At 36.2% G+C, this 27,958-nt stretch overlaps 1 protein-coding gene and 2 long non-coding RNA genes across 7 annotated transcripts in view; 2 read left to right on the forward strand and 1 right to left on the reverse strand.

Annotated features, from left to right (window-relative positions):
* LOC147845391 (uncharacterized) lies at positions 1 to 5,039 on the forward strand. The gene is made up of 3 exons (XR_015480381.1): positions 1 to 1,439; positions 2,530 to 4,365; positions 4,441 to 5,039. It is a non-coding gene; the product is annotated as an uncharacterized LOC147845391 (long non-coding RNA).
* A 4,487-nt stretch (positions 5,040 to 9,526) lies between these two features.
* On the forward strand, positions 9,527 to 26,577 carry cdc42ep1b (CDC42 effector protein (Rho GTPase binding) 1b). Of its 5 annotated transcripts, none has more exons than XR_015479367.1 (4): positions 9,527 to 9,653; positions 13,954 to 15,903; positions 25,219 to 26,066; positions 26,219 to 26,577. XR_015479367.1 is itself a non-coding variant. In XM_087241860.1 (3 exons), the coding sequence occupies exons 2-3, from the start codon at positions 15,447 to 15,449 to the stop codon at positions 25,680 to 25,682; spliced, it is 921 nt and encodes a 306-aa protein (XP_087097986.1). In that variant the 5' UTR covers positions 9,527 to 9,653; positions 13,954 to 15,446; the 3' UTR covers positions 25,683 to 26,577.
* LOC147845392 (uncharacterized) overlaps positions 20,150 to 27,958 on the reverse strand; it is a 258,299-nt gene continuing 250,490 nt past the window's right edge. Inside the window, exon 3 of the long non-coding RNA XR_015480378.1 lies at positions 20,150 to 21,475. This is a non-coding gene — a long non-coding RNA (uncharacterized LOC147845392). The remainder of the gene's footprint in view (positions 21,476 to 27,958) is intronic.

Raw genomic sequence — 27,958 nt, forward strand, 5'->3', positions numbered from 1 at the left:
AAGTTTTTTAATTTATAGATTTAAAAAAGTAATGGATTATGATCATCTTTTCTTTATCTATTTATTTCTTTAAATGTCGTTGACTTTAAACAATTAGTTGACTTTAAAAAATGAGTAAACTCTAGCCTAAAATGATTAATTATATGCATAATTCTAAAATGTAAGCACATTTAACAGTTACAACTGGTTTACTGACTTTTTAAATAAAGTAAATAATGCCTTTTTACAATGTACCATCATGTAAAGATGGTAGATAGCATACAAAAAATATGCAGTACTATGCTGAAGTTGAGATTAAATACAATGCACAAAATGTGCAGGTGGAGCTTATCAGACTCTGTAAAGAGTATAATGTCAACTTTACCAGGCTCTGTATTAAGTTTAGCAAGATTTTACTGTAGCATGTGGAACAATTGGTGTCTTAATCTGGATGTAAATATGTGACTTTTGTGTGATTAGGTCAAGATTTGGTCAGTGACAAGTTTGCACTGTAATACTGGTGTAAGCAAAAGCATGGATTTCATGATTAATGTACTACTGAATACTATCTTCTGCCTAGTTATGCTTTCTAAACTATGGGAAAAATGTGTGTAAGTGCAGAGAGAGTTCATCTGTGTCATGTGATCAGGTCTGAACATGAGCAGTGAACTTCAGTGGAAGCTGGAATTCTGTCATACTCTCACTATAAATGATTCATCATTACATGACGGTATGAAAAGCCAAGGTTGTCAGACAGTTGTGCATTCAGAAACTACAGAGAAAAGCGTGTATTGTCTTTTAATATGTCCCAACAAGTTTGAAATAATATTACCCAAAATATTAAAAATGATAAAAGATCTCAACATGGGTTCATTCTGAAAATGTAGCCCTATATACATTTCTGGAGATCGCGAAATATGTAACCGGAGGAACGTATGGCATTTCACACTTACCAGCTGATCGCTTACCTCCATGTGGACGGTCTTCTAACTGTTACCAGTTTGTTCAGTGGCTTACCATGTATGTCTGCAGACTTGTGGGGTGGATCATAGTTGACCGAGATGACATAGTTCAAGTCTGGCGAAGAACGGCTCTAGAAATCAGGTAAGGCAAAAACAAAAGCCTAAAAATAAAATAAACAAATAAATAACAGGGTGAGAATGTGGTAAAATCCGAAGATGTGGTAAAATTAGGCAGCTGTGAGGGCTTTTATTTTTCTGGATTGCTTTTGAAAACACTTTGGGTTGGGTTTAGGGAAGTGGGTGGATGGAGGGATCGGTCGGTTGGTCAGTAAATCGACAGCGGCCTCTGGTGGATTTACGTGAGAACAGCAGGCACGAATGGCACTCGCGAGAGAAATTTGAGATCTGTACACAGCGCCCTATAGCAGATTTGAAAATAACAAAAACTGCAAAAAAAAAAAAACGTAGCTCCTGGGACATATTTGGCGCTCTCCAGGGGTCCGTTTTTCCTACGTGGATTACTCAATTAGCTGGATTTGGATATTGACGATTTGACACGATCCAGGATCGTTTCGTTCTTCAAAGCTGATCCGAGAGTTGTTGTCATAGCAACAGTTCTGCTAGGTCAAACCTGATCGGGAGCAGGCTCAATTCATATAAACAGGATTAGATCGGCTCAGTTCAAGCAAAGATAATACAGAAAGTATGTGCCGAATTCTGATATTTTCTTACAGTAGTAGTTATATACACTTGGGAAAAGAGTAAATATTTTTTAAACTATATATATATATATATAAAGTTATAGTTATTAATAAAATAAATAAAGTTATACATATTAATAAAACTTATGCAATCTGCACCCTCGAAATGAAAGTACAAAGACTGCCATCTGGTGGTGCAAAGAGAAAACTTATTGATATGAACTTTTTAGATCGCTTTAGTACAAATAGTGTATAATAGAAATGCACAATATGTGACTTTTTTTAAAGCAATAATACATTAATGCAGTCATAAACATGTTTTGATAGTTAATATGCCAGTGATTTGATGCTTCACAAAAGTTGCAGACGCCTTTACCAATATCAAAATGCTTTTGTAAACGACCAGTTATTCTTTACGCCGATTAAAAAATGGCTACTATAATACAGACAATATTTTCTAAGTGTAGAACTAAATACATTGATTTGCATTGAAATACATGATGAATACTCTTGACACATGAAAGTGTAAAGCCTGCAGCTCACAACAAATGCTGAAGGTTATTGCGTGTCATATTTAACAAGCCGTTTACTGCTAATTTGATGTAATTTTGCTCACATGGATAATTGAATATTAATCAGACGATGTCATTACACTGCTGTGCCGTCAGCCAATCGCTGCATTGATGATCATGATTTCGAGGATGGATAGATCTGTCCTTCACAACACACGCAGCGATCTCAGATCAGTTCATCCAGACATTCTAATCTGATTCGCGAACTTGTTTAAGGAACCAAATTAGCGAGAGATCAGTTATCAAGATTAAAAGATCCAGGATCTGCCAAATCATCTTAGATCATTTAAGCGAGGTACGAAGAACGGACACCAGAAATGTACACAGGAGTACGTAATCAGAATGAACCTGGGTTTAAAAGATCTTGTACCATATGTTAAAAAATTCACAATTCCAACAACTTAATTAAACTTTAATACACAACTGTAAAATTATACTAATCTTATTTTGTGTGATGGAAGCCTTAATAATTAACACCAGCATGTTACAAAGTATGATTTAACATGCAGCAAAATGAGCTTATTTGTAGAGTAAGAAGTGAATAAATCAGAAGCCAAATAAATTCAATTTACAAATGTCCATGCCTGCTCTTACACTAAATATAAGGCGGATACACTGCCCCAACACGTATAGAACATTCCCACATTGTTCCTATTTGGTTACTTTTTGGTTTGGTTTCTTTATCTTTGGGTTTTATTTTGAGTTTGTTGTCTTTCGTTTTTGTTTTCTTAATTTATAACTAGCTAATCTTTTTTTCTCATACTCCCAAATCTGTTCTAAATGATGTTTTCCTGCATTGTTAACCAACAGAACATCTTTGATTGCCTGATTTGTTGCAAATCCCAGTCGTGCTATTATCTTATCTGAGGCTGTTGAATGCTTGATTCTGATTGGCCGGTGATCACTCTAAGGTGTTTGGTTATTGTCAGATAAACAGTTAAAATAGTTCTGGCAGGTTTAGAGCACATAACAGTCACTATGAATTGCTGAATGATTCAAGTTATTTCACAGCTACAAAAGTAAAAAATCACGTCAGAACACAACAGAAGGCTTTATCATCTGCAAAATGTGACTACTGACCTATTTTTTTAATGTAAGAGCAGGCACACCCATTGGAACCCTATTCATTTCATTGATTTTTAACTACAAAAACTACAGATTGTTTAGTTTGGTGTGTGAACAATTGTCAACCCAGACTCGATCTAAAAACGTACCTCAGAAGGTATGTGTTTTTTTTTTTTTTTTGCAGTATTAGTTTTTGTGAATCCACTAGAGGCCGCTGTGTACACTTTTTCAGATCCCGCATTTCCCCAGGGAGTGCCATTCATGCCTGCTGTTCCGTTGGAAATCCACCAGAGGCCGCTTCAGACTGACTGACTGATCAATCGACTGACCCACCCTCCCCCTTCCCTAAACCCAACCAATAGTATTTTCAAAAGCACTGATTGACCAGCGCCCATCCACTTCCCTAAACCCAACCAGCAAATTTAAATAGCAATTCAGCAAAAGGAAAGATCTTGCCTGATTTTTACAGCGTTTTACCACATTCTCACCCTGTTATTTACTTGTGTATTTAATTTTTTTTGGCTTCTGTTTTTGTCTTGCCTGCTTTCTGCAGCTGTTCTTCACCAGACTCGAGCCCCATTGTCGTGGTCATCTCCTCTCACCTTCATACATGGACAAACTACTAACAGCCAGAAAACCGTCCATACAAAGGTAAATGGTCAGCTGGTAAGCACGGGAAGGAATGGTGTCATACCGCCTCGTAGCGTTCATTCATTTTCTTTTCAGCTTAGTCCCTTTATAATCTGGGGTCACCACAGCGGAATGTACCGCTAAGTTATCCAGCATATGTTTTATGCAGCGAATGCCCTTTCAGCTGCAACCCATCACTGGGAAACCCTACACCCTCATAAACACACACACACACTTCACGGACAATTTAACTTGCATAATTCCCTTATAGTGCATGTGTTTGGACTTGTGGGGGAAACCGGAGCACCTGGAGGAAACCCACGCCAACACGGGGAGAACATGCAAACTACACACAGAAACACCAACTGACCCAGCCAAGGCTCAAACCAGCGACCTTCTTGCTGTGAGGCGACAGCACTACCCACTGCGCCACCGCATCACCCTACATGTCAAAATGTGCAATAATATTCTAAAATGACAAATATTTTTTGCATTTTTGGAAAATCCAATAAATAAAGTTGAGGAAAACAGCTTGTTATGCTGCAAACTGGTATTTTTTAGTTGTTGTTTTTTTGTCATTGACACATTTGTTGATGTAAGAAGTTTGACAGTCACTGGTATTTGTTATTCCTAGTCATTTCCCTATAGTCATATGAATCAGAAGTCCTGAAACAATCGCAGAAAAGAGTTTACTTCCGCATTTGAGAATACGGTGAGTAGAGGAAGAAGATACGAGAAACATCTCCGTCATGGTTTTCTTTAGGGCCGCTTTGGAACAATGCGCACTGTGTAAAAGCCCACACGAACACACTTTATAAGCACACACTGAGTGTACAGTGAGTGCTTGCTTTGGGATTTCTTCCATCAACTGTTGGGAAAATGAAACCAAGGCGACGTCCTTCAGGAAGCTGAGGAATTCTGCTGCCGAGACCGAAATAGAGCTCATTTGCATTGAAATCTGCTCAGACTGTGAACTTCATTCTGCAGTGATTGATTCCTCAGAAACACGAGAGTTTCCCCTTCGCCTCAGTGCTAAGCTGTTTCTCCAATCGGTCGTCCTGACACCGGCTGAGGGAATTGCAGGAATTCCTGGAACAACATGCATGTCTTTGACAAACTAATGGATAATCAGTAACACAACATTAACTGAGTTCGGTTAAAATACAACATCTATAAAGAAGCTGGAATGTCAGCCAATAAAACAGGGGGAGCAGGGGAGGGGGGTGAAAACTTATGCAATTGGAAGATCAAGATAAATTGTGCTTAATTTGTCTTCTTAGGGAAAAATGCAAGTATCTTCTGCTTCTTCTGAATGTCAGTGGCTACGAAATCTGGAAAAAAAAATTTATTTCAGCAAAATAAGCACAATCTGGACATCTTGTGTCAAACTTTTTATATTTTACTCATTAAAAACCCCCATTGGCAAAAAAAAAAAAACTGGAGTGTTACTGGGAGTTATTACAAGACTTTTGAACGTCTATGACTTAAAAAAGTAACATTGAAAACAATGTTATTGAAGTTACCATGTATGGTTCCTCGCTTTACAAAAGGTTAAAAGTTTTCACCCCCTGCACAATGCAGCTTAATGCATGATGTTTCCTCCTGGAGCATCACTGAGCAATAAAAGCTTTATTTATTAGCTGTGTTTGAATCCCTCAAGTGTCCTCAAAGTGAAAAGATGAATCTACAATCACAAATTAACTGCTGAAAGCGGTTCAAATCTGCAAAAGATGCCTAAAAAAATGGAGAATCTGCAGCACATAAAGGATTTTTGGGGAAAAAACAGCAGCAGCAACCATTCAGAACAAACAAGAGACTCATGAACAACCATCACAAAGCAGAAAAACACTCTTGATCATTACACACAGTGTCAAATACCAAGGGTTCACAAACTTCTGCACGGAGGTAATTTAATAATTTAAGCTGTTTTTCGTTCTTGTTGACCATATGCACTTATCTTTTAAATAAAATATCTTACTCAGGAGATTACTGAATAAAATATGACATGCCTATAGTACAATCTTTCTTATTTTGTTACATTTATTCACGTTTAAAAGACACTCTAGTTAAAAAACACATATCTTTGTAAGGCTAAGAGGCGCTGTCGTCAAAATTGTCAGGTACCTTCAGGACACACAGTCAATGATTCACACCAAAGTTTGTGCCAGTATTTTTAAGCGATGAAAGGATAATGCTGTTCACACCACATTTACTGAATGGAATGATGGGGGTGCTGTGGTGTCTTGACTAAAATCCCCCAAACCACATCATCATCATTAGAGAAGACGAGAGCATTTAACTCTCTGTTTCTGTGTGACGTCGTGTTCATGGATGAGGGAGTTTGGAAAATCTGAAACTTGTGCAGATGAATCAAAACACACTCCTCAAACACACTCACACAAACACCCATGTGTGTGCATGATTCAGCACATGATGACAGATTTACTTTGTAGGCAAAACTGGAATTTCTATAGGAAACAACAACACACAGCGTCACACACAATCATTCTGCACAAGTTCTGCACAAGACTTTTGGCCAGCGGAGAAATTAAAATGGTCGTGCCCAACTGAGTCTGGTTCTCTCAAGGTTTTTTTTCTTCACTCCCATCAAGTGAAGTTTTTTTTCCCTCTCCGCTGTCGCCACTGCCTCGCATGGTTCAGGATTGGTAGAGCTACGCATCGATGAATTTGCTCTTCAGTGTTTGAACTCTCAGTAATGATTAAATCACACTGAACTGAGCTAAACTGAACTGAACTGAACTTAAACAATAAAACCTGAACCACACTGTTCCAGTTACTATGACCATTTATGTGAAGCTGCTTTGACACAATCTACATTGTAAAAGCGCTATACAAATAAAGCTGAATTGAATTGAATTGAATTCATATAAACACAATTAACATTGGGAAAAATAACTTTATAATCATTTCCCAGAGATGGGTTGCCCTGGAAGGCATATGAACTACAAAATCATGTGTTTCAATTATTTCCCATCAATTCCTTTAATTTATTTATTACCTATAATTTTTTAAAATTTAACTGCATAAGCATATTTTTTTTTTTTCAATTTAATAGTAAAATAAAAATCATCTTAAGAAAAATACATAATTTTAACCCAGGCTCATTGTGGAAACAATCACGAACTTGTTCGCTTTTATTTTTTGGATTCTGTTTTTTTTTTCTTACCTGATTTCTGGAACCGATCTTCCCCGGACTCGAAGCCGGGCCTCTGCTCCTTCGACGTAACACTATGAGCTAAGCGGACAAATTGGTTGCGGCGGGAAAGCCCTCCACATTGAGATGAGCCAAGTCAGATTGAATAATGAAGATGATGATAGATGATGATCATGACTATGATGATGATGAAGATGATGATGATGATTACAATGAGAAAGAAGATGATAAAGATGATGATGAGGATAATAGTGAAGATGATAGATGATGATGATGATGATGAAGATGAAGAGTATTATAATGATTATGATAAAGATGATTATGATGAAGATGATGATAGATGAATATGATGATGATGATAAAGAGCATGATGATGATTATGATGCTAATGATGAAGATGATGATAAAGAGCATGATGATGATGGTAATGATGAAGATGATGATGAAGATGATGATGATGATAAAGAGCATGATGATGATGGTAATGATGAAGATGATGATGATGATAAAGAGCATGATGATGATTATGATGCTAATGATGAAGATGATGATGATTACAATGATGAGAATGACGATGATGATAATGAAGATGATAGATGATGATGAAGAAGATGATAATGAAGAGTATTATGATGATTATGATGATGAAGATGATGATGATGATGATGATTACAATGATAAAATGAAGATGATGAAGATGATGATGATATTGAAAATTATGTTAGATGAAGATTATGATGATGATGATGATGATTAATAAAGATAAAGATGATGATAATAGATGAATATGATGAAGATTATGATGATGATAGATGATGATGATGATGACGATGATGATGATAAAGATGAAGAAGATGATGAAGATTATGATGATGATAGATGAAGATAAAGATAATGATAATGATGAACGATATTGATGAAGATGATGGAGATCATGATGATAATGATGAAGATGACGATGAATGTGATAATGAAGATAAAGAAGATGATGATGATCATTACATTGACAAAAAAGGATGAAAATGTTAGAGTATGATGAAGATGATGAAGAGTATGAAGATGAGGAAAACTATGATGAAGATGATGATAAAGAAGAGGAAGATGATGAAGTCTGCTCATCTGGAGAGTCTGAGAGGCTTTAGACTGCAGCTGCAGTGTTGTCTGCAGGCTGTGTGGAGGTTGCAGGAGCGTTGTGTGGAGGTTGCAGCAGTGTTGTGTGGGCACTGAGTGTTTGGCTGGAGGCTCAGGGTGTGTCTGTGGTCACTGACTGGAGAAGAAAACAGCAGATGCACCGCAGAAAACTGTTTCTATCTATGTAGAGATATGATTCAGATGTTTTGATGACGAGTAAAAATCACGTCCTTATTTATAAAGTAAAATACTGTTTGGATCTACTGTTTAACCGTGTGTGCTTTCAGTTGATTTTTTTCTCATTGTCATATCAACAGATTAAGTTTTAACATTATTATCACTAAAATCTATTTAACAAAAATATCTAAATTATAAAAACACAAATGAGATTAAAACTAAGAATTAGTAATTTAATAAACATAGAGAGTAAAACATACTGTAGATATATTTGCACATTTATTTTTAGTGATTCATTTATTTAGATATTGCATGTAAGCATAAAAGATATAAAGTAAAAATTATATATATACACACACACACACACACACACACACACACACACACACACACACACACACACACATATATATATATATATATATATATATATATATATATATATATATATATATGATTTACTGTAATTAGTTTTTAACATCTGTCTTTTTAAAGTATGATTTTAAGATGACACTACAAGGTTTCTTTAAGTTGATGTATTTACAAACATGAACTACTAATGAGCAACACTTGATTAGCGGATCAACATTTACTGATGCATTATTAAAATTATTAGTTAATATTAGGTAATTTACTGACTTAATGAACAACTTTATTTCACTTTACATTAATAAAGATAAATAAACACTAATAAACTGTTCATTGTTTGTTCCTGTTGGTAAAAAACATTATTAACATTAACTAATACAACCTTCCAGTAAAGTGTCATTGATTTATTATATCATATATAACATATTGTTGTATTTGACAACGAGTGAAAGAAACAGTAAAGTAAAGTATCATTTTGTCCTCAATATGTACGTGGGAGAGTCTGTATGACATCCAAAAAACCTTTTCTGAATAAAGTTGCTCAGCCAGAGTGTTTTACTTGGCGATCAATGAGAATGAATGAGGAGAAAAAAAGAGCAGAAATTGAAAATATAAATGATGTCTGGGACGAAGTAAGAGAAGGGAGGAGGTGTTTTACCGCTGATACACACACTTAAGAGAGTGAAGGATCTCTTGGAATCATTTTCACACAATATTTATGTGTCTCTGAGGTATTAAAGAGCAAAAATCAGCTATGTCTTCCCCAAGGTCGCCAGTAGCGCAGTGCGCATGCGCGGATAAGTAGTTTGCCTCTCGGGAGCGCGCAGAGCGGCGACGCGCGTGGAGTTTATTCGCCAACGCACTCAAACTTTGCCGTTATTCTGTGTGTACGGTAAGCTTACGTTTATAACGTCGAAATAAAACTAAAACTGTCGCATGGATGTACATGTTATCTGGCGATTTAGAGATAAATGTAGACGGTTGGTTATTTTATTACGTTGCCGAATGTAAACAAGCTGACGGTTTGTCACTGAAGGATGGTTATACATTATTTTATCATTATTGTGTATGTAAAATGTTTATTTGCATTTATGTTTTACACAAAGACTAACAGGAGAAATTATGTATGCAGAAAATGAGATTTGTTTGTGTTTTCGTAATATTTTTAAGGTAAATAAGCGTATTTGTTATTAAATGACGTCACAATTTAACTACCATACTAGTTTTAACAACAGACATCTTTTAATTTATGACAAATGTCATTTTGGATTTCTTTATTTTGATTTTTGTGGGATAAATGTGAGCATACTGGGATTATATGAGCATGCAGAGCCTGCTATTGACTAAGTGAACTTGATTCAAGATAAAAACAGTGGAAGTCTGCTATTGTTTTTACAGTTTCTATGTCTAAAACTGAGACCATGACAAAAAGACAGAGCAGACAAACACACACAGACTGTTCCCATTACATCCCACTCATTTCCTCGGTGTGTCTGATGGGCTGAGTGCGGCTGTGTGTTTGTTTGTGTAGGAAACACACAGGTGTAATTAAACCCAATAACAGTCTGGATGGGTGGAGATGTGGTGTAAGCACATATTCTAAATTCAATCTGACTTGGTCAAAATACACAGATTATTCTTTAGATGATGATTGAGTAAATTTCATAATTATTCAATGTCTGGAAATAAAAAGGATAACAAGAAATTTTATAACTTATTAAAGTGATTTATTGATGGAAAAACATTGAGAAAGCATTGGCTTATTTGATCTGTTCGGGATCTGCAGCGAGTTTAATATAAAGACTGATCAATGCATCTGTCAACAAGTGGTTTTGTTTGACAGTAAGCCCAGAAAAATGGCAATTGCAAAACCAAGAAACTGTTTATGAAGACAGTGTTTTGTATGAAGAAATTAAATGTTATGTATGTGAAAATAATTGTGATTCTCGTACTGTCCAGTGTTGCCAGATATAGCTGCTTTTTTCCAGCCAAAAAGCTGTCCAAAACCTGCCAAAATGCACAAAAACACTAAAAATGTTAGACTAATATTAAATTAAATTTTTATTTATGTAAATCGAAAATAACCTAGTAACTTTAACAGGCATAATTGTTAATCAAACAGCAAGCAACACCAGCAGTCACAGAACCACAACATAAGCGGTTCGCATCGAAACACTCACCCACACACGACTCTTAATCTTAGAATATGTTTTACTTTGAAATGGGGAATAAATTCGTCCTATTTGGTGTTTTAAATTCTTTAAAATATAATTAGGTGCTGCTTGTCAATCAGTTTCTATATTTGTTCTTGCTGTTAATTGTGAAAAAAAATATTGATTGAAGTGTCATTATAAAGCGCTGAGTTTTATTGCGGGCGCTGCGTGATGTGTGTGCATGCGAAGGCGAGTCAGATTTGTCCAGAGAGTCAGATTTTCATACAGCTTTCCTTCATCTCTTCTGACAGATGGGCTTACGCGGTTTGCGCTATGCACTGGTCACTACTGACTGAATGGAGTAGGAGCAAACAGTTATGTTTTGTTGAATAAGTTACATATAAAATTTACGTTTCGAAACAGCCCAAATTTTGTCAACCCGCCCATGCCATTGTTTACCCGCACAATCAAATTCAAAACTGCCCAATCTGGCAACACTGGTACTGTCTACATTTTCACTGCTTTTTAAAGACATTTTCTTTTCTTTTGCCTAATAATCTGTGATGCTTTAAATTATGTTTTTGTGACAATTATACTTTCAATTCAGGACTGCTATCTATCTATCTATCTATCTATCTATCTATCTATCTATCTATCTATCTATCTATCTATCTATCCATCCATCCATCCATCCATCCATCCATCCATCCATCCATCCATCCATCCATCCATCCATCCATCCATCCATCCATCCATCCATCCATCCATCCATCTAATTAGAGCTGCACGATTCTGGCTAAAATGAGAATCGAAATTTTTTTTGCTTAAAATAAAGATCACGATTTATAATAATATAATGTGTAGGTCTACTGTTTTTTTTTTTTTATAAATAATTCTATTCTACTTATAATAATTCTGATGTTAAATTATCTGATGAAAAATTATTATGTTTGACATATATGCTTGCAATCTGTCATTGACAACATTACTAGACAATTTAATTCACTGGTAAAATCAGACATTTGTCATTATCAAATTATATTCAACAATATAGGCTAGAGTAGTTATACTGACATTGTAAACATTTATTATCATGCACAACTCGGTTCGCTATGAAAGAAAAACATATTAAATGCTTGTCGTAATCATAACTCTAAAATGCGATGATCATTTAAATGAAGTGCACACTTTCTGTTTCATTTTGACTGCTAAGTTCTGTTCATACTTCGCGGGCGGCTCCCAAACGATCACTCTGTGCCACAAACTGAATATTATTTACAACCGTATTACCTGTTACTCGCAACATATGCAGGTTCTGTTCGCTAAAGCTCACGCTTAGCAGCTCACGTCATGTGTGATTTCCCAGCCGCAAAAACATTATTATATGAAGACAAAAATGACTTTTTTAGGTGAATTATACCTTATGAATACAGTATGTGACTCATTCAACATCATTTGGAGGTGTTCATGTCACTGAGCAACGTATGTGAAACAATGAAAATACTCGTGCAGCCGCCTTTTCTTCTCTCCTGAACTTGAAAATATGATTGACAGAATCGTAGAATTGTCGGATTTAGATCGTCTAAGGGGTTGAATCGAGATCGCCATCTTTTTACGATTAATTGTGCAGCTCTATCTATCTATCTATCTATCTATCTATCTATCTATCTATCTATCTATCTATCTATCTATCTATCTATCTATCTATCTATCTATCTTTCTATCTATCTATCTATCTATCTATCTATCTATCTTTCTATCTATCTATCTATCTATCTATCTATCTATCTATCTATCTATCTATCTATCTATCTTTCTATCTATCTATCTATCTATCTATCTATCTATCTATCTATCTATCTATCTATCTATCTATCTATCTATCTATCTATCTATCCATCCGTTTTTGTTATTTATTTATTGTGTATTTCCCATTCATCTCAGTGATGATTTTTGTAACAATTAAGTTTTAAATTCAAGAATGTTGTTATTTTATTCTAGAACTATTATTTAATTTATTTTACTTACTATTTATGAAGTAAGTTTTGCATTAATGAAATTATATACATTTAGTGAAATCATTGTGAAAACCATAATCAAAGTCTTGTAAATATTTATTTGTTATATATTTTTAATACAATTATATCTTAAATTCAGGTCGTTTGTTTATTTATTTTTTGTTTATTGTTATTAAATTCTATAACGTACACTCTCAGTAATAAAGGTACACGAGTACTTAAAGGGTCCATGTTGGTACCTCAAAAGTATATATTAGTACAAACAAATTTTAAGTGGAACACTTTTGTACTTTTTCGGTATTTATAATGTAACCTTGAGGTATTAGTATGGACCTTTTACGTACAAATTTGGGGTGGTACCGCCCCTGTGGCAGCTCGTATACCTTTATTTCTGTGAGTGTAGTTATCATTTAAATAGTTGTATTAATTGAATTTATTTAATGAATATTATGCACACTGTGACTAGCTGCTTTTCATTCATTTGTTTACGACTTAGTCCCTTTATTTATCAGGGGTCGCCACAGTGGAATGAACTGCCAACTATTCCAGCATATGTTTTACGCAGCGAATGCCCTTCCAGCCGCAACCTAGTACTGGGAAACACCCATAAACACTCATTCACAAACGATCATACACTACTGCCAATTTAGTTTATTAAATTCCTCTTTAGCGCATGTGTTTGGAGTGTGAAGGAAAACCCGGAGCACCTGGAGGAAACCCATGCCAACACGGGGAGAACATGCAAACTCCACACAGAAACGCCATCTGACCCAGCCGAGACTCGAACCAGCGACCTTCTTTCTGTGAGGCCACAGTGCTAACCACTAAGCTACCATGCCGCCCTCAATCTGCCTTTGTTGTTTCATGATAAGTCAGTCTGAATAACATCTAAATGTGTTAATTGTTTGCTTAATCAGTCGTTGTTTTTTTCTGAAAGAGTTTAACAGAGATGAGTATGATCATGACAGAGCTGCAAACACTCCAGTCTTCTGCTGTTTGACTCTCTGTTTCTCTTTGTCAGGTCGCGTGTCACGGTGTGAAGGGAAAATAGCGAGTGACGGGCAGTTAAACGGATTAAGACGGTCTGGCGAGAGAAAGAATGAGAGACGCGCGAGAGAGATAGAGAGAGTGAGGATGAATAATCCAGCTAATCCAGGCCAATCCCAGCATTCAGTCTTCTCTGAGAGCACAGACAAAACACAGCGGATCACACACATCTGATGCGCTTTAGACCCGCTGTTTTGGGGGATTTTGGGACGCCGGAGGCATTCAGAAACTCTAAAAAAACAAATCAGGACATCATGAGTGGTAAAACTGAGAGAGGAAGATGGTCCTGGATGTCATTCATCTAACAGAAACTCAGTTTTTCTAGAGAAACAGTTTTCAGTTTTGGAGCGAATGCAGATTTAGAAGAGAAGAAACACCCGGTGGATGTTTATAAGAGGTTTTGCATCATGTAAAACCGAGCGTGGATTACAAAGGGAATTTTTTGCATTGCATGTTTTTATGCAGAAAACTTTATTACCATTATTTATTCCCGCAATCAGAGACGGTGCAGTGTTTGGTGCTCACTGGAAGGTGTTTAAACTCTAAATCCTATTAGGCTTCTTTAGCAGGTTATTTTTAAACTCCGGCTCGGGACAGCCAGCAGCGCACGAACCGATGGATCTCATGCAAACACACTTTTCTCTTTACGTGGCTTTTATTTGAAGATGTGATGTGTTCATATGCGAGAAACACTCAATGGTGTCTTTAGTTTGAGAGAATTTTGTCTTAATGATGCTCCTAAAAACAGTTTTGAATTACCTTTTTGCAAGTTATTAGCATCAGATTGGGATTTTTTTTATTTTATTTGCCTATTATGAAGTTTTAATTGAATTATATCACTAAAAACACTTCTTTATTAGCTTAAACTACAAATTGGTTTAGTTTGTGGCTTCATATTTACATTTATCTCGCATTTTCAGGCATGTTTGTCCACTATTTATTTTTTCCAGGATTAGTTTGAAAGATTCACAGTCAGCTGTGTTTACATTAATCTCATGGCATAAAAGCATTTGAGTGTCTAAAAGCTCAGTCTGAAGCTATCTGTTGCTCAAAACCAGCTGAGAGCGCGATCTATTGCTTAAAACTAGCTTAGAGCGCTGTTCGCGATTAAAACTAGCTTAAGCACCACCTGCAGTTCAAAACTAACCGAGAACGGCATCTGCTGTTGAAAACTAGTTTAGAGCACCATCTGCTATTTAACCTTCATTTAACATTCATTATTAGCATCATTTGACTGCTTTATAATACTAGCATTAGACATTTTTGTAGTCTTTTTATAAGCAATTTTATCTGTTTCCGAATCTATTTTAAGGATTATTTGACTCGTGTTTATTTTTGGATCTTGTCGACCAATTATTTGACATCTGGCATTGGATTATATTGGACATCATCAGAGCTTTACCACTTACATTATTTCCTGAGATTTCCTTGATTTTTTTTTATTGTGGATCACCTTATTGTCTGGCCATGAGTCTGGGAAAGCTGCCGGCGATTAAAGGCTTGGTGTCCACGTCTCAGAGTAGACGGCGCTTTAAGAGCGAGCTGTCGGTGGACATGATCAGTCCGCCGCTCGGAGACTTCCGCCACACCATGCATGTGGGACGTGGTGGAGACGTTTTTGGGGACACCTCATTTCTGAGCAACTACGGCGGCTCTGGTCACAGTGATGGCCAGCGGTGTCCAGATTCACCACCAGGCTCCAAAACGACACGGTTTCTGTCACGAACTCTTCAGCACGTGCGGAAGACGCCTGCGCCCCGGCCGAGAGGAGGGTCCCGGGACTTCTCTTCACCGCCGCCACCGATCTCGCCCATCATCAAAAACGCCATCTCTCTGCCTCAGCTCAACCTGAGTAATGGTGGCCTGATGAGGACCATGCTGCACACACCCACCAGCTCTCCGGACCGCCCGCTCTGCTCCTACGGTACTGCATTCACAACACATCTTAATTACTAGGGATGCACAGAATTTTCAGCCAAAAATGGCATTTTCACTAGTGGCCATGTAGAAAAAAAGTTCTGTGTTCAAAGGGCTGGTTTCACACCCCCTGCTTGTAGTCACGGGTGTGAAATAACTTTCACACTGGACATGGAAAGTGCTACGCTATGAAGCCTATTCATTTCAATGGCTTAGTTAATCGCTGCGTTGACCAAAGTGCAAAAGCAAAAGGGCTGCACATTATAATGTCACACCATTGATATTGCAATTTGCCAATCTGCAATAGTCGCTATTGCTAATTGCTATCAATGTTGAGTTGTGAATATAATTAAGCAGAAAACACAGTTCAGAACAAAAGTTTAATCCTAATAGTGGGAAAGATTTTTTAAGGTTTGTGACTGCGTAGGATTTCAAGCAATTTTAAAATTGTACCCCATTCGGGCACTAGAAATGGTAAATTATGTAGCTTTTACAAAGACTAATTGTATTTAATTATTTCTATAATGAATAATTTTAGGACAAGTTTGATGAAAGATTGTGATCCGCTCAATACTGTTAGGCCCAATCCCGATTCTACCTCTTAGCCCTTCCCCTTACCTTTTTACAGTGTCTGCTGTAATGTTCATGTTGTTTTCTTGTGTTTAGATAATGAATATGGCCACTGTGTAAATGCACAGTACAGTTATGATCATATTGCCACATTATATCATCATGATAGCCTAATATATGCCTTCAGTGATCTCCTGAAGATAAAATAGCACAACTATAATAACTACAGCAGTCGTCTGATCTCATATGAAGCAAGAGATCACGATGACATGATGATGTGTGCAGGTGCTGTAGTGCTGTCCCATTTCTTAGGGGTAAATTTGAAGCCCTTCCCCTTCACACTCTGTTTCAAGGGCCAAGGGAAAGGGGTACAAAAATAGAATTGGGACTGGGCCTTAGACTCTCCACAAATCCACAAAGCAGCGTTTATTCAATTGGTATTTGTATTCTATTTTCTTAATTTATGCTTGTAATATGTTTAATATTTTCATGCAGTTTCACTCCTCTACAAAGTCATCACAATCAGTGTAAAATTGTGATTTTTCTTTTCAAATAGAGTTATACATCATCTTCGGAAAGTATATTCATATCGCAATATATCTTGCAGACAAACATATGAACATTCCACTCTTGTACAATTATATTTATCAGTGCATGAATCACAGGAAAAGCAAAGTCTGATCAAATAAGGCACCAGGACATTTCTATGTAGTATGCTAGCTCCTGATGCTTGCAGTTGTGCTTCTGTGCTGTCATGGTAATTCTGGTAATCTGGTGCATCTCGAGTTAAATTTCAAAAGTCTTACAAAATTATTTAGTTTAATAAAATAATAAATAATTATTACAATGCATTTTTGACTTAATTATTTTTTTTTGCTCAAGTGCATGAGGGGTTTCAACCCAAAATTTAATTTTCAGTGCATCCCTTATCATTAATATAATTTAGGGATACTGGGCTTAATATCAGGCTCAATACTAAGCTCATGTAATTGTGCTCTTAAAAAAATGTAGATACCAAACAGCTTTATCTATTTTTGAAGATTACACACTTAGGTATGGGCCGGTGTAAGTTTCTGATAGTTTGATAACCTTGGATAAAAAATAAAAAAAATCAAGGTTTCATTGTACCACGGTATTGTGATTACCGCTCTAAAATATAATCATTTTAAATGTCTGGGTAAAAAACGACAACATTTTCTCCATTGAACATTATATATTTTATTTTAAGAAACATTTATAATATTTTGGAGCAGTAAACATCTCAGACTAAATAAATCAAATAAATCATTCTCAAATCTCTTGATTAGTTTCAAAAACACAGATTTCTTTGCAACACAATAAAAAGGTATATAAAACCCTTACATATAGCTTAGACAGAGTAAAACAAAATATTCAAGCGGTTTTAAAACTTTGACTTTTCCAAACCACAGTAAACCTTGAAACCGGTTATCATTCCATGCCTATACTCAACATTGAACATTGTTGCATAGTATTCTGTATAAACATTTGTTCAGTAAAATTAGTTTTGCAGCTATTAGAAAACTTAGTGATGCTTTATTAATAGGCCTATTATCATTATATTATTTTATTATGGCTTTGGTTTGGTACTGTTAACTTAATATGCTACTTTGCTACTTTGCAGAAAAAGAGAGTAGCGGTCCTAAAATTAGTCTTAAAACAAAACAAAAAGCAAAGGCATCAATATGAGTATCGGTGAGTACCAATAAAAATATCAGTACTACGGGTAATACTCGTACTTTAAAATATGGTGTGACTCTGTATAAAGATGACAACACATGACGTTCAACTTGCCTGTTCACATGACAGTGGATCAACACTTTGTAATTTCTTTAGGTTCTCATTACTTCAATAGTATATTATATCTGAGACTATGTTCACACTCGGCATTGTTTTTGAATCTGCTAGTGTCTGTTTTACATAATAACCTTAAGGAGTAAACTGTGTTCTCGAAAACACTCCGAGCATCGTATTTTTAAACTCACCGCTGGCATCTTTTGCTGTCGTAGCTAATAATTTTGCGGCCATAACATTTAAGAGATTGTTTTATTTCTAAGAGAGTTAGGAAGTCTTTTATAGTACTAAAATGATAATGATTTTATTTTATGCAGACCGGCATGATTGAGCTGTTTTTGCAATGAGGTCATAGAAAGCAATTGACAATGTGCTACTTGAACACTGGAGACTCTGAGAAAACACAGAGACAATCTATGATGACCGCAGGCATCAATAACTGAATGAGCTTCATCAGGAATGACTCGAGTTTGAGTTACACACACCTGTAGAAACATATAGTGATGTGTGTGTGTGTGTGTGTGTGTGTGTGTGTATGTGTGTGTGTGTGTGTGTGTGTGTGTGTGTGTGTGTGTAATGCCTCTGGAATTCAGGAATTTCCCTCATTCTGAGAAACCCAAAACCATCTCTAAAAGCTGACAGCTAAATATACTGTAACCCACAAAATAAAGCCAGAGATCTTATCCTGCCACCTGCTGGACATTACTGTGCACCACACACACACAAAAGTCAACAAGTCAATGCAGGCATTTCTATTGATATTTTGTCTTCTCACTAACAGTTGTACTTTATAATGAAAAACAAAAATAGCATAAGTAAATAATTATTGAGACACAGCAAAAAAAATAAAAGCATACAAAAATAATCACATGAACTTTACATTTTAAACAGGCTGCAAAAATCAGCAAAAAACTCCCCAAAACACCTGCAATACTTCCTAATTAGTACTTTAAAATAAATATTTGTGGGTTTAAAATGTTTATCTTAAACCTAGTTTTTATAAAAGGGGCTACTTTAACACGTATAAAAACATATATGTGTGTTTTCTGAAAATAGATAATCCACAGCGATGGACATTTGAAAACTGTCTGTGTAGGATATTTGATTCAATCACACAAAAAAAATTGACTTGGAAAAATTAAACTGATATAGGTTCTGAATGTTGATTACGATTTGTTTTTCGATTAATTACTCAGCCCTAATGATGCTCTTGGTTTGCCTATCTTTGACTGGACTGTTCTTGCAGAAAAGCTGAAATAAGGAACTAACCTTGGAAAAAAGGGGCATCTGGTCACCATTATAGTGGAGTAAAACAAGGCTACTTAAAATAGATTGGACTATAGCCACTCAGCACTTGTTGTGTTTTTTTGTGTGCTTGTCTTTAATCTACTCTGTAAACACATACTTTACATGTGCATGACATCATTGTTTTAAAAGACTTTTATTTTTTTTGTGTGTTTACACAGAAACAACAATGGCGGCATTTTCAAAAACGCCACTGAAATCGTTGTTGTGTAAACGGCCCTTTATTAAAGATGTACTGAAACCAATTCTAACTAAAATCTATAGGTTTAACTGTTTTATTGGTTTATTCTTGTTTTGATTATGTTCTTATCTACAGTGTTTTAGTTTTAGGGTTGTAATGCATTTTGGGCAGCCCTTTGGTTATGCATTTACATTTAGTCGTATAGCAGACGCTTTTGTCCAAAGTGACTTACAATTGAGGAGGCATTCAGTAATTCAACAAGAAGATGCCATACATGCAACAAGTGCTGATTATACAGAATAACCTTTTGTGCTCAGAGATTTAAATGCTAGAGTAAAGTGGGGATGATTCTTTTTTTTTTGAAAGTGAGAGAGAAAAAAAAAGAAAGAAAAAAGTTTCAACAGGTGGTTTGTCAAGCCCACACACCTGTGTGAAGCACACTTCATAAATGCTCAATGCTTTATTATGATGGTTTATGATATTTTTATGGATTGTAAGAAAGTGTCTGGTGCACTATACAGTGTGCACTTATGCACTATGTACTTATGCACTTGCACACTCAACAGCATAGTATAAATGTAGTGTCGTCCCAAATAAAACAATTTTTTTTTTACAAAGCGGAAATTCAAACCATTTTCATGATGACGTTTGACGGTCGCCAAATTAGCAAGATAAATGACCAAACTACCAAATAACACCTGCCATCAGTATAACCACATTCACCATCGGGAGGTGCTATAATCACTCTCGTTGGAAAATTTTGCATTCACAATATAACAGAAATTATGTAATCCAACATGTGTGCCCAATAGCTCCGCCTCTTCCCCTACGTGAGCAAAGCTGCGGTCGTTAAGTGCAAGAAGTGTCCATCATTACACGCTTTATTTTACCTTTTGAACAAGTGCATCATCCGGGTAATTAAAGTGCACTTATTATTTTAAGTTTACAGTTTAAACGCACTACTTTTTATACTACAAAATGGCGAAGAATTGTGCATAAGCGATTTGGGATGCAAGTTGTGTTTTCTTCAGGTGGTTAATTTGTGGTTGTCATGTAGCGAGGTGTGGGAGACATGGATAAGAGGGGTCTTTGTTTTATTCACAGAGGTTGAGGTGATCTCAAAAAAGATTTGTCGTAAGTTGTAATAGGGCTACATATGGGTTCTGCATCAATATCAATATGCGCACCCGCAATAGCCACATTGCAAGATATGCAATGTTGAGTCTAAATAATAGTTGAACCGGAGCCACAGAATTGTATTTAATTACTGTGTTTATGCAAAATATATACGATTTATGCCAAAAAATTGAAAGTGAAAACAAAATTATTTCATAGACACTATTGGCAGATTATTTTACTATTTTTAAGGAGAAACTCTTATAGGGGGTCACATACCAGATGTGCCACTCGGTGACGTGCTGCAATGTGCCACACAGTGCCATGGATTTTAGAATTGTAAAGGGTATAGTTTAGTGTAGACACACCGGTGCTGCAAGTTGGCATATTTCTGCCGAGCCACAGAGTGCCATCTGAATAGCTTCATATTAAAAACAATTGGAATGTGCACGTCTGGTGTGCGATACTTCCAACTGTTATGTGTGTGCCGTGTCGTGGTGCATCTGATGTGCGACTTCCTTAAGTCCCAATCCCAATTCTACCCCTTAGCCCTTCCCCTTACCCCTTGTTTTGAAGTGGTAGTTGTGTCCCAATTCTCTTTAGCTAGAAGATGTAGCAGTGTTTCCTCTAGGATTTTTTCCAGCTGTGGCAGCAGGCCTTTTTTACACAGATCTACCAACTACCTGTGGCATTATTTTAATGACAAATGTCATGAGCAGGGGCGTTGCTAGGGTCGAAAGGGATAAGGGGCTTAGCCCCAAAGAACACCCCCCCAAAAAAAGAAGTTTTAATTCACCGCACTAATATACCTATTCTAATCTTATTAACAGGATTAAAAATGGTTAATAATAAATAAAGGGTTTTTAAGACTTGTAAAATCCAAATAGGAAAAAAACTAGTCTGTTATGAGCCATATCATACCTCTTGAGCCTCCTATCTCCTCCTGATTTGAAGTTTCTGTTTGTTTTTTGAAAATGTAATTTTCTGCATGTTTTCGAATCTGAAAATATGATTTATTTTTATAGTGTGAGTTGTTATCTAATGTGATACAAAGCTACAAACATGTTCATTTGGACAGAGTGATTAACTGAGGTGTAGTGTTGTCAAAATAATGGAATTTCTAAATTCAATACCTTGCAAAATATTGATATTCAATAGGCTACTATTTTTTACATAATAACAATTCTATCAAAAATAGTAGGCTAGCTAAGGCTACAAAAAATAAAAATAAAGATCTATATGCTAGAAATATGTTTACTTTAAATTTTTTCAGAGGGATTTTTTTTTTTCAGTTTTCCTCAAAATAGGGTGATGTGGGCATTGTAGCACTTTAAATGCATGTAATGCCTGTTTTATTCATACTTGAGCAGAAATCCCATATATATTCTTCACAAAAGTAGTAGAACATTCTAGGAAATCCCTAATATGGATGAAGGCATCCAGCTGTTGCTGTAGTAGAATAAAAATACGATCTGAATAAAAATAAAAAGGCTTTAACTGATCATTTACACGACTGCGACAATAATTGTTTTATACAGTTGAAGTCAGAATTATTATTCCTTATACTGTTGAATTTTATTTTCTTTTTTAAATATTTCCCAAATGATGTTTAACAGAGCAAGGAAATTTTCACAGTAGCCTATGTCTGATAATATTTTCCTTTTGAAGAAAGTCTTATTTATTTTATTTCAGCTAGAATAAAAGCAGTTTTACATTAAAAAAAAAAAACATTTTAGGGTCAAAATTATTAGCCCCTTTAAGATTTTATATATTTTTCCTATAGTCTACAGAACAAACCATCGTTATACAATAACTTGCCTTATTACCCTAACCTGCCTTTAAAGCCTTTAAATGTCACTTTAAGCTGTATAAAGGTGTCTTAAACAACGTCTAGTCAAATATTATTTACTGTCATCATGGCAAAGATAAAATAAATCAGTTATTAGGGATGAGTTATTAAAACTATTATGATTAGAAATGTGCTGAAAACAATATTCTCTCCGTTAAACAGAATTTGGGGGGAAAAATAAACGGGGGCTAATAATTCAGACTTCAACTGTGTGTTCTTCCAACCATTTTAGGTATTTTCATAAGAAAGTCGATTTATAATTTGATTCAAACTGACATAGCATGTTACAGAAGAATATAGTTATATAATAATAAGCTAGATGCATAAACTCACTGTGATTTAACTATTACAGAAACAGATGTGACTTGCTATATCATATAAATATATCATATCTAGAAAGCTAGTACAATTTACGTTTTTTTTTACTTGTATTTACATTGATATGATGCACATTTTACTGATTATAGTTATTTTATGTCACCAAAACTACACACATTTTATACTGTGGAAACAAGCTTCATCAGTAGTTAAAACTATTCAGTTTCGCGAAAGAGTTGTATTATTACCTCATTAGCTTCAGCTCCTCAAAATAATAAATGAATGATGTGCAGTGGCGGGATTTTTTTAACACCATGTGACAACAGAGCCACTCCCACCTGCCGGTAGAAACAGGTACTGCTGAACAGCTGACGGTTTAATTACCTGACACAAACGCTGCGTTAAGTGGAATGTTCGTGATGGATGTGGTAATTTTTAGTACGTACATAACAAAATAAATGTTATACAACATATTTTTATTTAAGTGCAACATATTCCAAGAGATCAGGGGCTTTTGACAATACATCAGGGGCTTAAGCCCCCAAAGCCCCCCCCTTGCAACGCCCCTGGTCATGAGCGCAGTACTACAATTCGAGATCGCATTGATGTAATAGCCTACAAGCATGCAAATCTCTGTGCTTGCAGGCCAATTTCCTCTTTCCCCAAAACTTCTTGCATGCCCCCTCAGATATACGCTGCTCAATCGCAGATCTTCTTGAGCGCTCTGAACACTGTACACGCTCTGAAGAGCGATTTACGCGCTTATTTAGTGATTATGTCTCCAACATTTATTAGATTTGTTAGGAATATTTATGAATGTCTCTAATAGACCTACAGAGCGGCATTAATGCGTCCTGAAGTAAAGTGAAATGGCTATAAGTCGGGGTTAAACAAATAACGCACAGCACAACTATGATTACAGAGAAGTTCGCGCTGTTATAATTCACTTACCTTTTAATACATTTTGGTGTGATTATCACCCGCTATTAAAAAAAAAAACACAACTGAATGTTTTGAATTAAAAGCTGTAATGTAGCCGTGGCAGGATGAATTTTGGCGTGGCGCCCCGCCATGGAGGAATGAATGTAGCAGAAACGATGCGTAGGGCTAAGGGCAAAGGATATACACCCATTCGAACAAAGTTTTTTCGGAACACACACGAAACCAAGGGGTAATAAAATTTCCCAGAATACACCAGCCACAGCTGCAACCGGAAGTAAAGAGATCCACAAATTAGTATTTTTTTGTCATTATTACGGATTTTGACAACAAACAAGCACATGTTCAATATATTTATAAACACGTTTCTGTTTTACCATCATGCTTAAAAAAAAAAGCTAAAATAAAAAAAACCTAATTTGGCGATCTATAATGCCTAATAATAACTGCTGTTTAGCAGTACCACAACATTCTGACACTCGAATCCCCTGTCAGAAAAGTCTAGGGGCTGAGAATGAGGTTTTTATAGCATCTGTTATAATGTTAATGTTGTTTTTGGTGTGTTTACATGGTGAATATTGCCACTGTGTAAATGCACAGTACAGTTATGATCTTATTGACACATTAGATCATTTTGTTTACATAATATATGCCTTCAGTGATTTCCTGGAGATAAATACCAATAAATAACACAACTGGAGTAACTACTGCAGTCACCATCATCTGATCTCATATGAAGGAAGAGATGGCGATGACATATGATGATGTGTGCAAGTGCTGTAGTGCTGTAACAATTCTTAGGCGTAAATTTTGAAGCCCTTCCCCTTCACACTCATTTTTAAGGGCCATGGGGAATGGGAAGGGGTGCAAAAATAAAAATGGGATTGGGCCTAACTCTCTAATTTCTTCTCAAGTTGAAAGCAAAACATTATTTGTACTTGTAATCTTGTAATCTTTAGATATTTGGACCAGAAACGAGACAGCATTTATTTCATTGTGATTTTTCAATCTCTGTACCTGAATACTGTTCGACTCACCAGAAAATCATCCAATAGAGCTAATCAAACTAACTCATAAAACTGTGTTCTAATCGCAATATTCATCACAGAAAAATAAAATACTGCAATATCTGATTGTTCCAATATTGTGCAGCCTTGTATAAATAAAGTAAATTGATTGATTGATTGATTGATTGATTGAAATGTGTTATTTTCGCCTCTCTTCTCCTGCAGGTCTTCCGTCTGGTTTCGTCACGCTGCCTCGTTTCTCTCGACTGGACCAGAGCTTTGCAGAAGCGCCTGAATCACCCCGTACTGACAGTCGACGCAGCAGTGAGGTCTCGTTGTCGCCAGCTGATTCGCTGTCGTCCTTCGTGGTGGACCTCGGCCCGTCCCTCATGACTGAGGTTCTGGAGATAATTGACAACTCCTGCTGCCTCCTGAAGAGCCGCGAGGAGGAGGACGAGGATCAGCGGAGCGCAGGGTCTGACAGGGAAAATCAGCTGTCCGATGACTCTGTGCGGCGTTCAGTCACTGCAGACGTGGCCATCGAGCCCAGGAGGTTCCAGCAGGCCGCTAGCATGCTAGCACGACACTTTGGAGGAAGAGCTGAAGAGGAGCGACAGAGACCTTCATCTTTTAGACACACGAGGACGCCGTACAGCTTCACTGAGACAGAAGAAGAAATCAAAGTATGAGCGGCAGGAATTGAAGAGCTGTGACATTACAAATCCAGTTAATTTAGCTTCAAGATGATCACCATTTGGGCGACACGGTGGCTTAGTGGTTTGCACTGTCGCCTCACAGCAAGAAGGTCACTGGTTCAAGCCCAGCTGGGTCAGTTGGCATTTCTGTGTGGAGTTTGCATTTTCTCCCCGTGTTGGGTTTCCTCCAGGTGCTCTGGTTTCCCCCACAGTCCAAACACATAGGTGAAGTGATGATCTAAATTAATCGTAGTGTATGGGTGTTTCCCAGTGCTGGGTTGCAGCTGAAAGGGCATCCGCTGCATAAAACATATGCTGATAAGTTGGTGGTTCATTACGCTGTGGTGACCCCTGATAAATAAAGGGACTAAGCTAGGGGTGCCCACACTCAGTCTTGGAGGGCCTGTGTCCTGAAGAGTTTAGCTCCAACCCTAATCAAACACACCTGAACCTGCTAATTAGGCTCTTACTAAGTATACTAGAAACTTCCAGGCAGGTGTGTTGAAGCAAGTTGGAGCTAAGATCAGCAGGATACTGGCCCACCAGGACCGACTTTGGACACCCCTGGACTAAGCTGAAAAGAAAATGAATGATTTTCATTTTAAGTCCACTTAAAATTAGTTTTGAAGTTTAAAATGGAGATTTCTGGACGTTTAAAAGGACCTGAGTGAGAGCTGTTGTACAGTATGATTGGAGAGCTGCATGGGTTTTTTACTAGCATTAATCTGATGCATGATTAAACTTTTCCACACTGTTAATTTTGGAATAAATTGTATTCAAAGAAGCTGCCCTGTACATACGTTCACAAGTACATTATTCTTATATTATTGTTGATATATGTGCATGCACTAACAGTAAAAGGAAACTAATAAACAGGATTTGTACAAGATTCTTTTATACATAGATCTGTTTGATTGTAACATTTACATTAACAAAAAGTAAAGCAGATGTATATGTTGGTCTACTTTTAAACTTATATATGATTTCAGAGATCATATGTGTGATTTTTATCAATCTCATGAATGAGTAATGTTTATATTTGCAGGATACACACACACACACACACACATGTAAACAATTACAATAAAGATATTTTCAGGAGAGGATCAAAGTCATTTATTGGTAAAGTGTTTAAAATATAAAAGACCATTGTAATTACAAATTCAGGCAAGGGGTACGAAAAAATTAAATAAAAATAAACTGCATTAAAAATGTTAGTTTTTAAATTACGCTTTTTCAAAAAAGAGCCAATAGAGATCAGAGATAAGGCTCGCGTCATTAATATTCAACAATATGTAAATGACGCAGAGTCCGTTGGAATTTGAAAAATCTTCAGCTTCGAGCGCAGGGCTGTGTTGCCTGTGAGGAAACATCAATTAATAAGTTTTAGTGCTGTTGATTTATATTTTATGCTAAGAAAGTATAATTTCATCAGTTATATTGTAGAGACGACGGAAAAGCAGCCAAGTTCATGATTCTTTTTCCTGTCAGGACAGCAGGTTCGAAGCTCTAGGCGCGAAACAAGCTGGAAGATTAAATCGGTCGTCATTTTCACCTCAATAAGCTTAAATAACAGCAAACACGACACTTCACCGTGTTAAAAACGGCTCCTGTGTTGTTTTACATTAAATGACGGACAGAATCGTCGTCAGAAAGAGCAGAGATCAGGTTAGTAATTAAATGTTGTCAACTTTACGTAAATGAACAGTAAATAATGCTCCGCTTTAAAAGTGGTCATTGTCCAAACGTACAAATAAACCATACGGCAGTTAGTTTTTAAGATGTTTCACTATTTTGTATCTAAAACGTTTAATGTTAGCCAGCATGTGCACATCTCTTGCTCATCCTCTTATAGTTGAATATAAGCATTTATTTCTCAAACACAGGTGCTGGGAGACTCAGTCAATGCTGTGGAGGAGTCATCAGGTGAGTGGAGTTTTTAATTTAGTCGGAAATCAGTTATAAGGCATTGTACATGTACTGTGTGGTCATTTTTCATGTTAGTAAAGTTAGGGATAACGTTACTGTAGGCAAAAGCTTACCACAGGTGCATTTGGTAGAGGTGGGATGTCTGTATAATAGAAGTTATTAGTATTGTGGATAATTCTTGCAAGCAAACAAGATTAACATGTTTTTAGTAACATGAAATCCCCTCAAAATGAGGAAAACTGAAGTGAATAATAAAACATTAATTTAACTGTAATGCATTGGTTAAAATAGACATATGTCATACAAACTATCTGTTAAAAACATCAATTATCTGTTTATAG

The sequence above is a fragment of the Danio rerio genome, chromosome 3, assembly GCF_052040795.2.
Source record: "Danio rerio strain M-AB ecotype USA chromosome 3, GRCz13ab, whole genome shotgun sequence".
Lineage (NCBI taxonomy): Eukaryota > Metazoa > Chordata > Actinopteri > Cypriniformes > Danionidae > Danio > Danio rerio.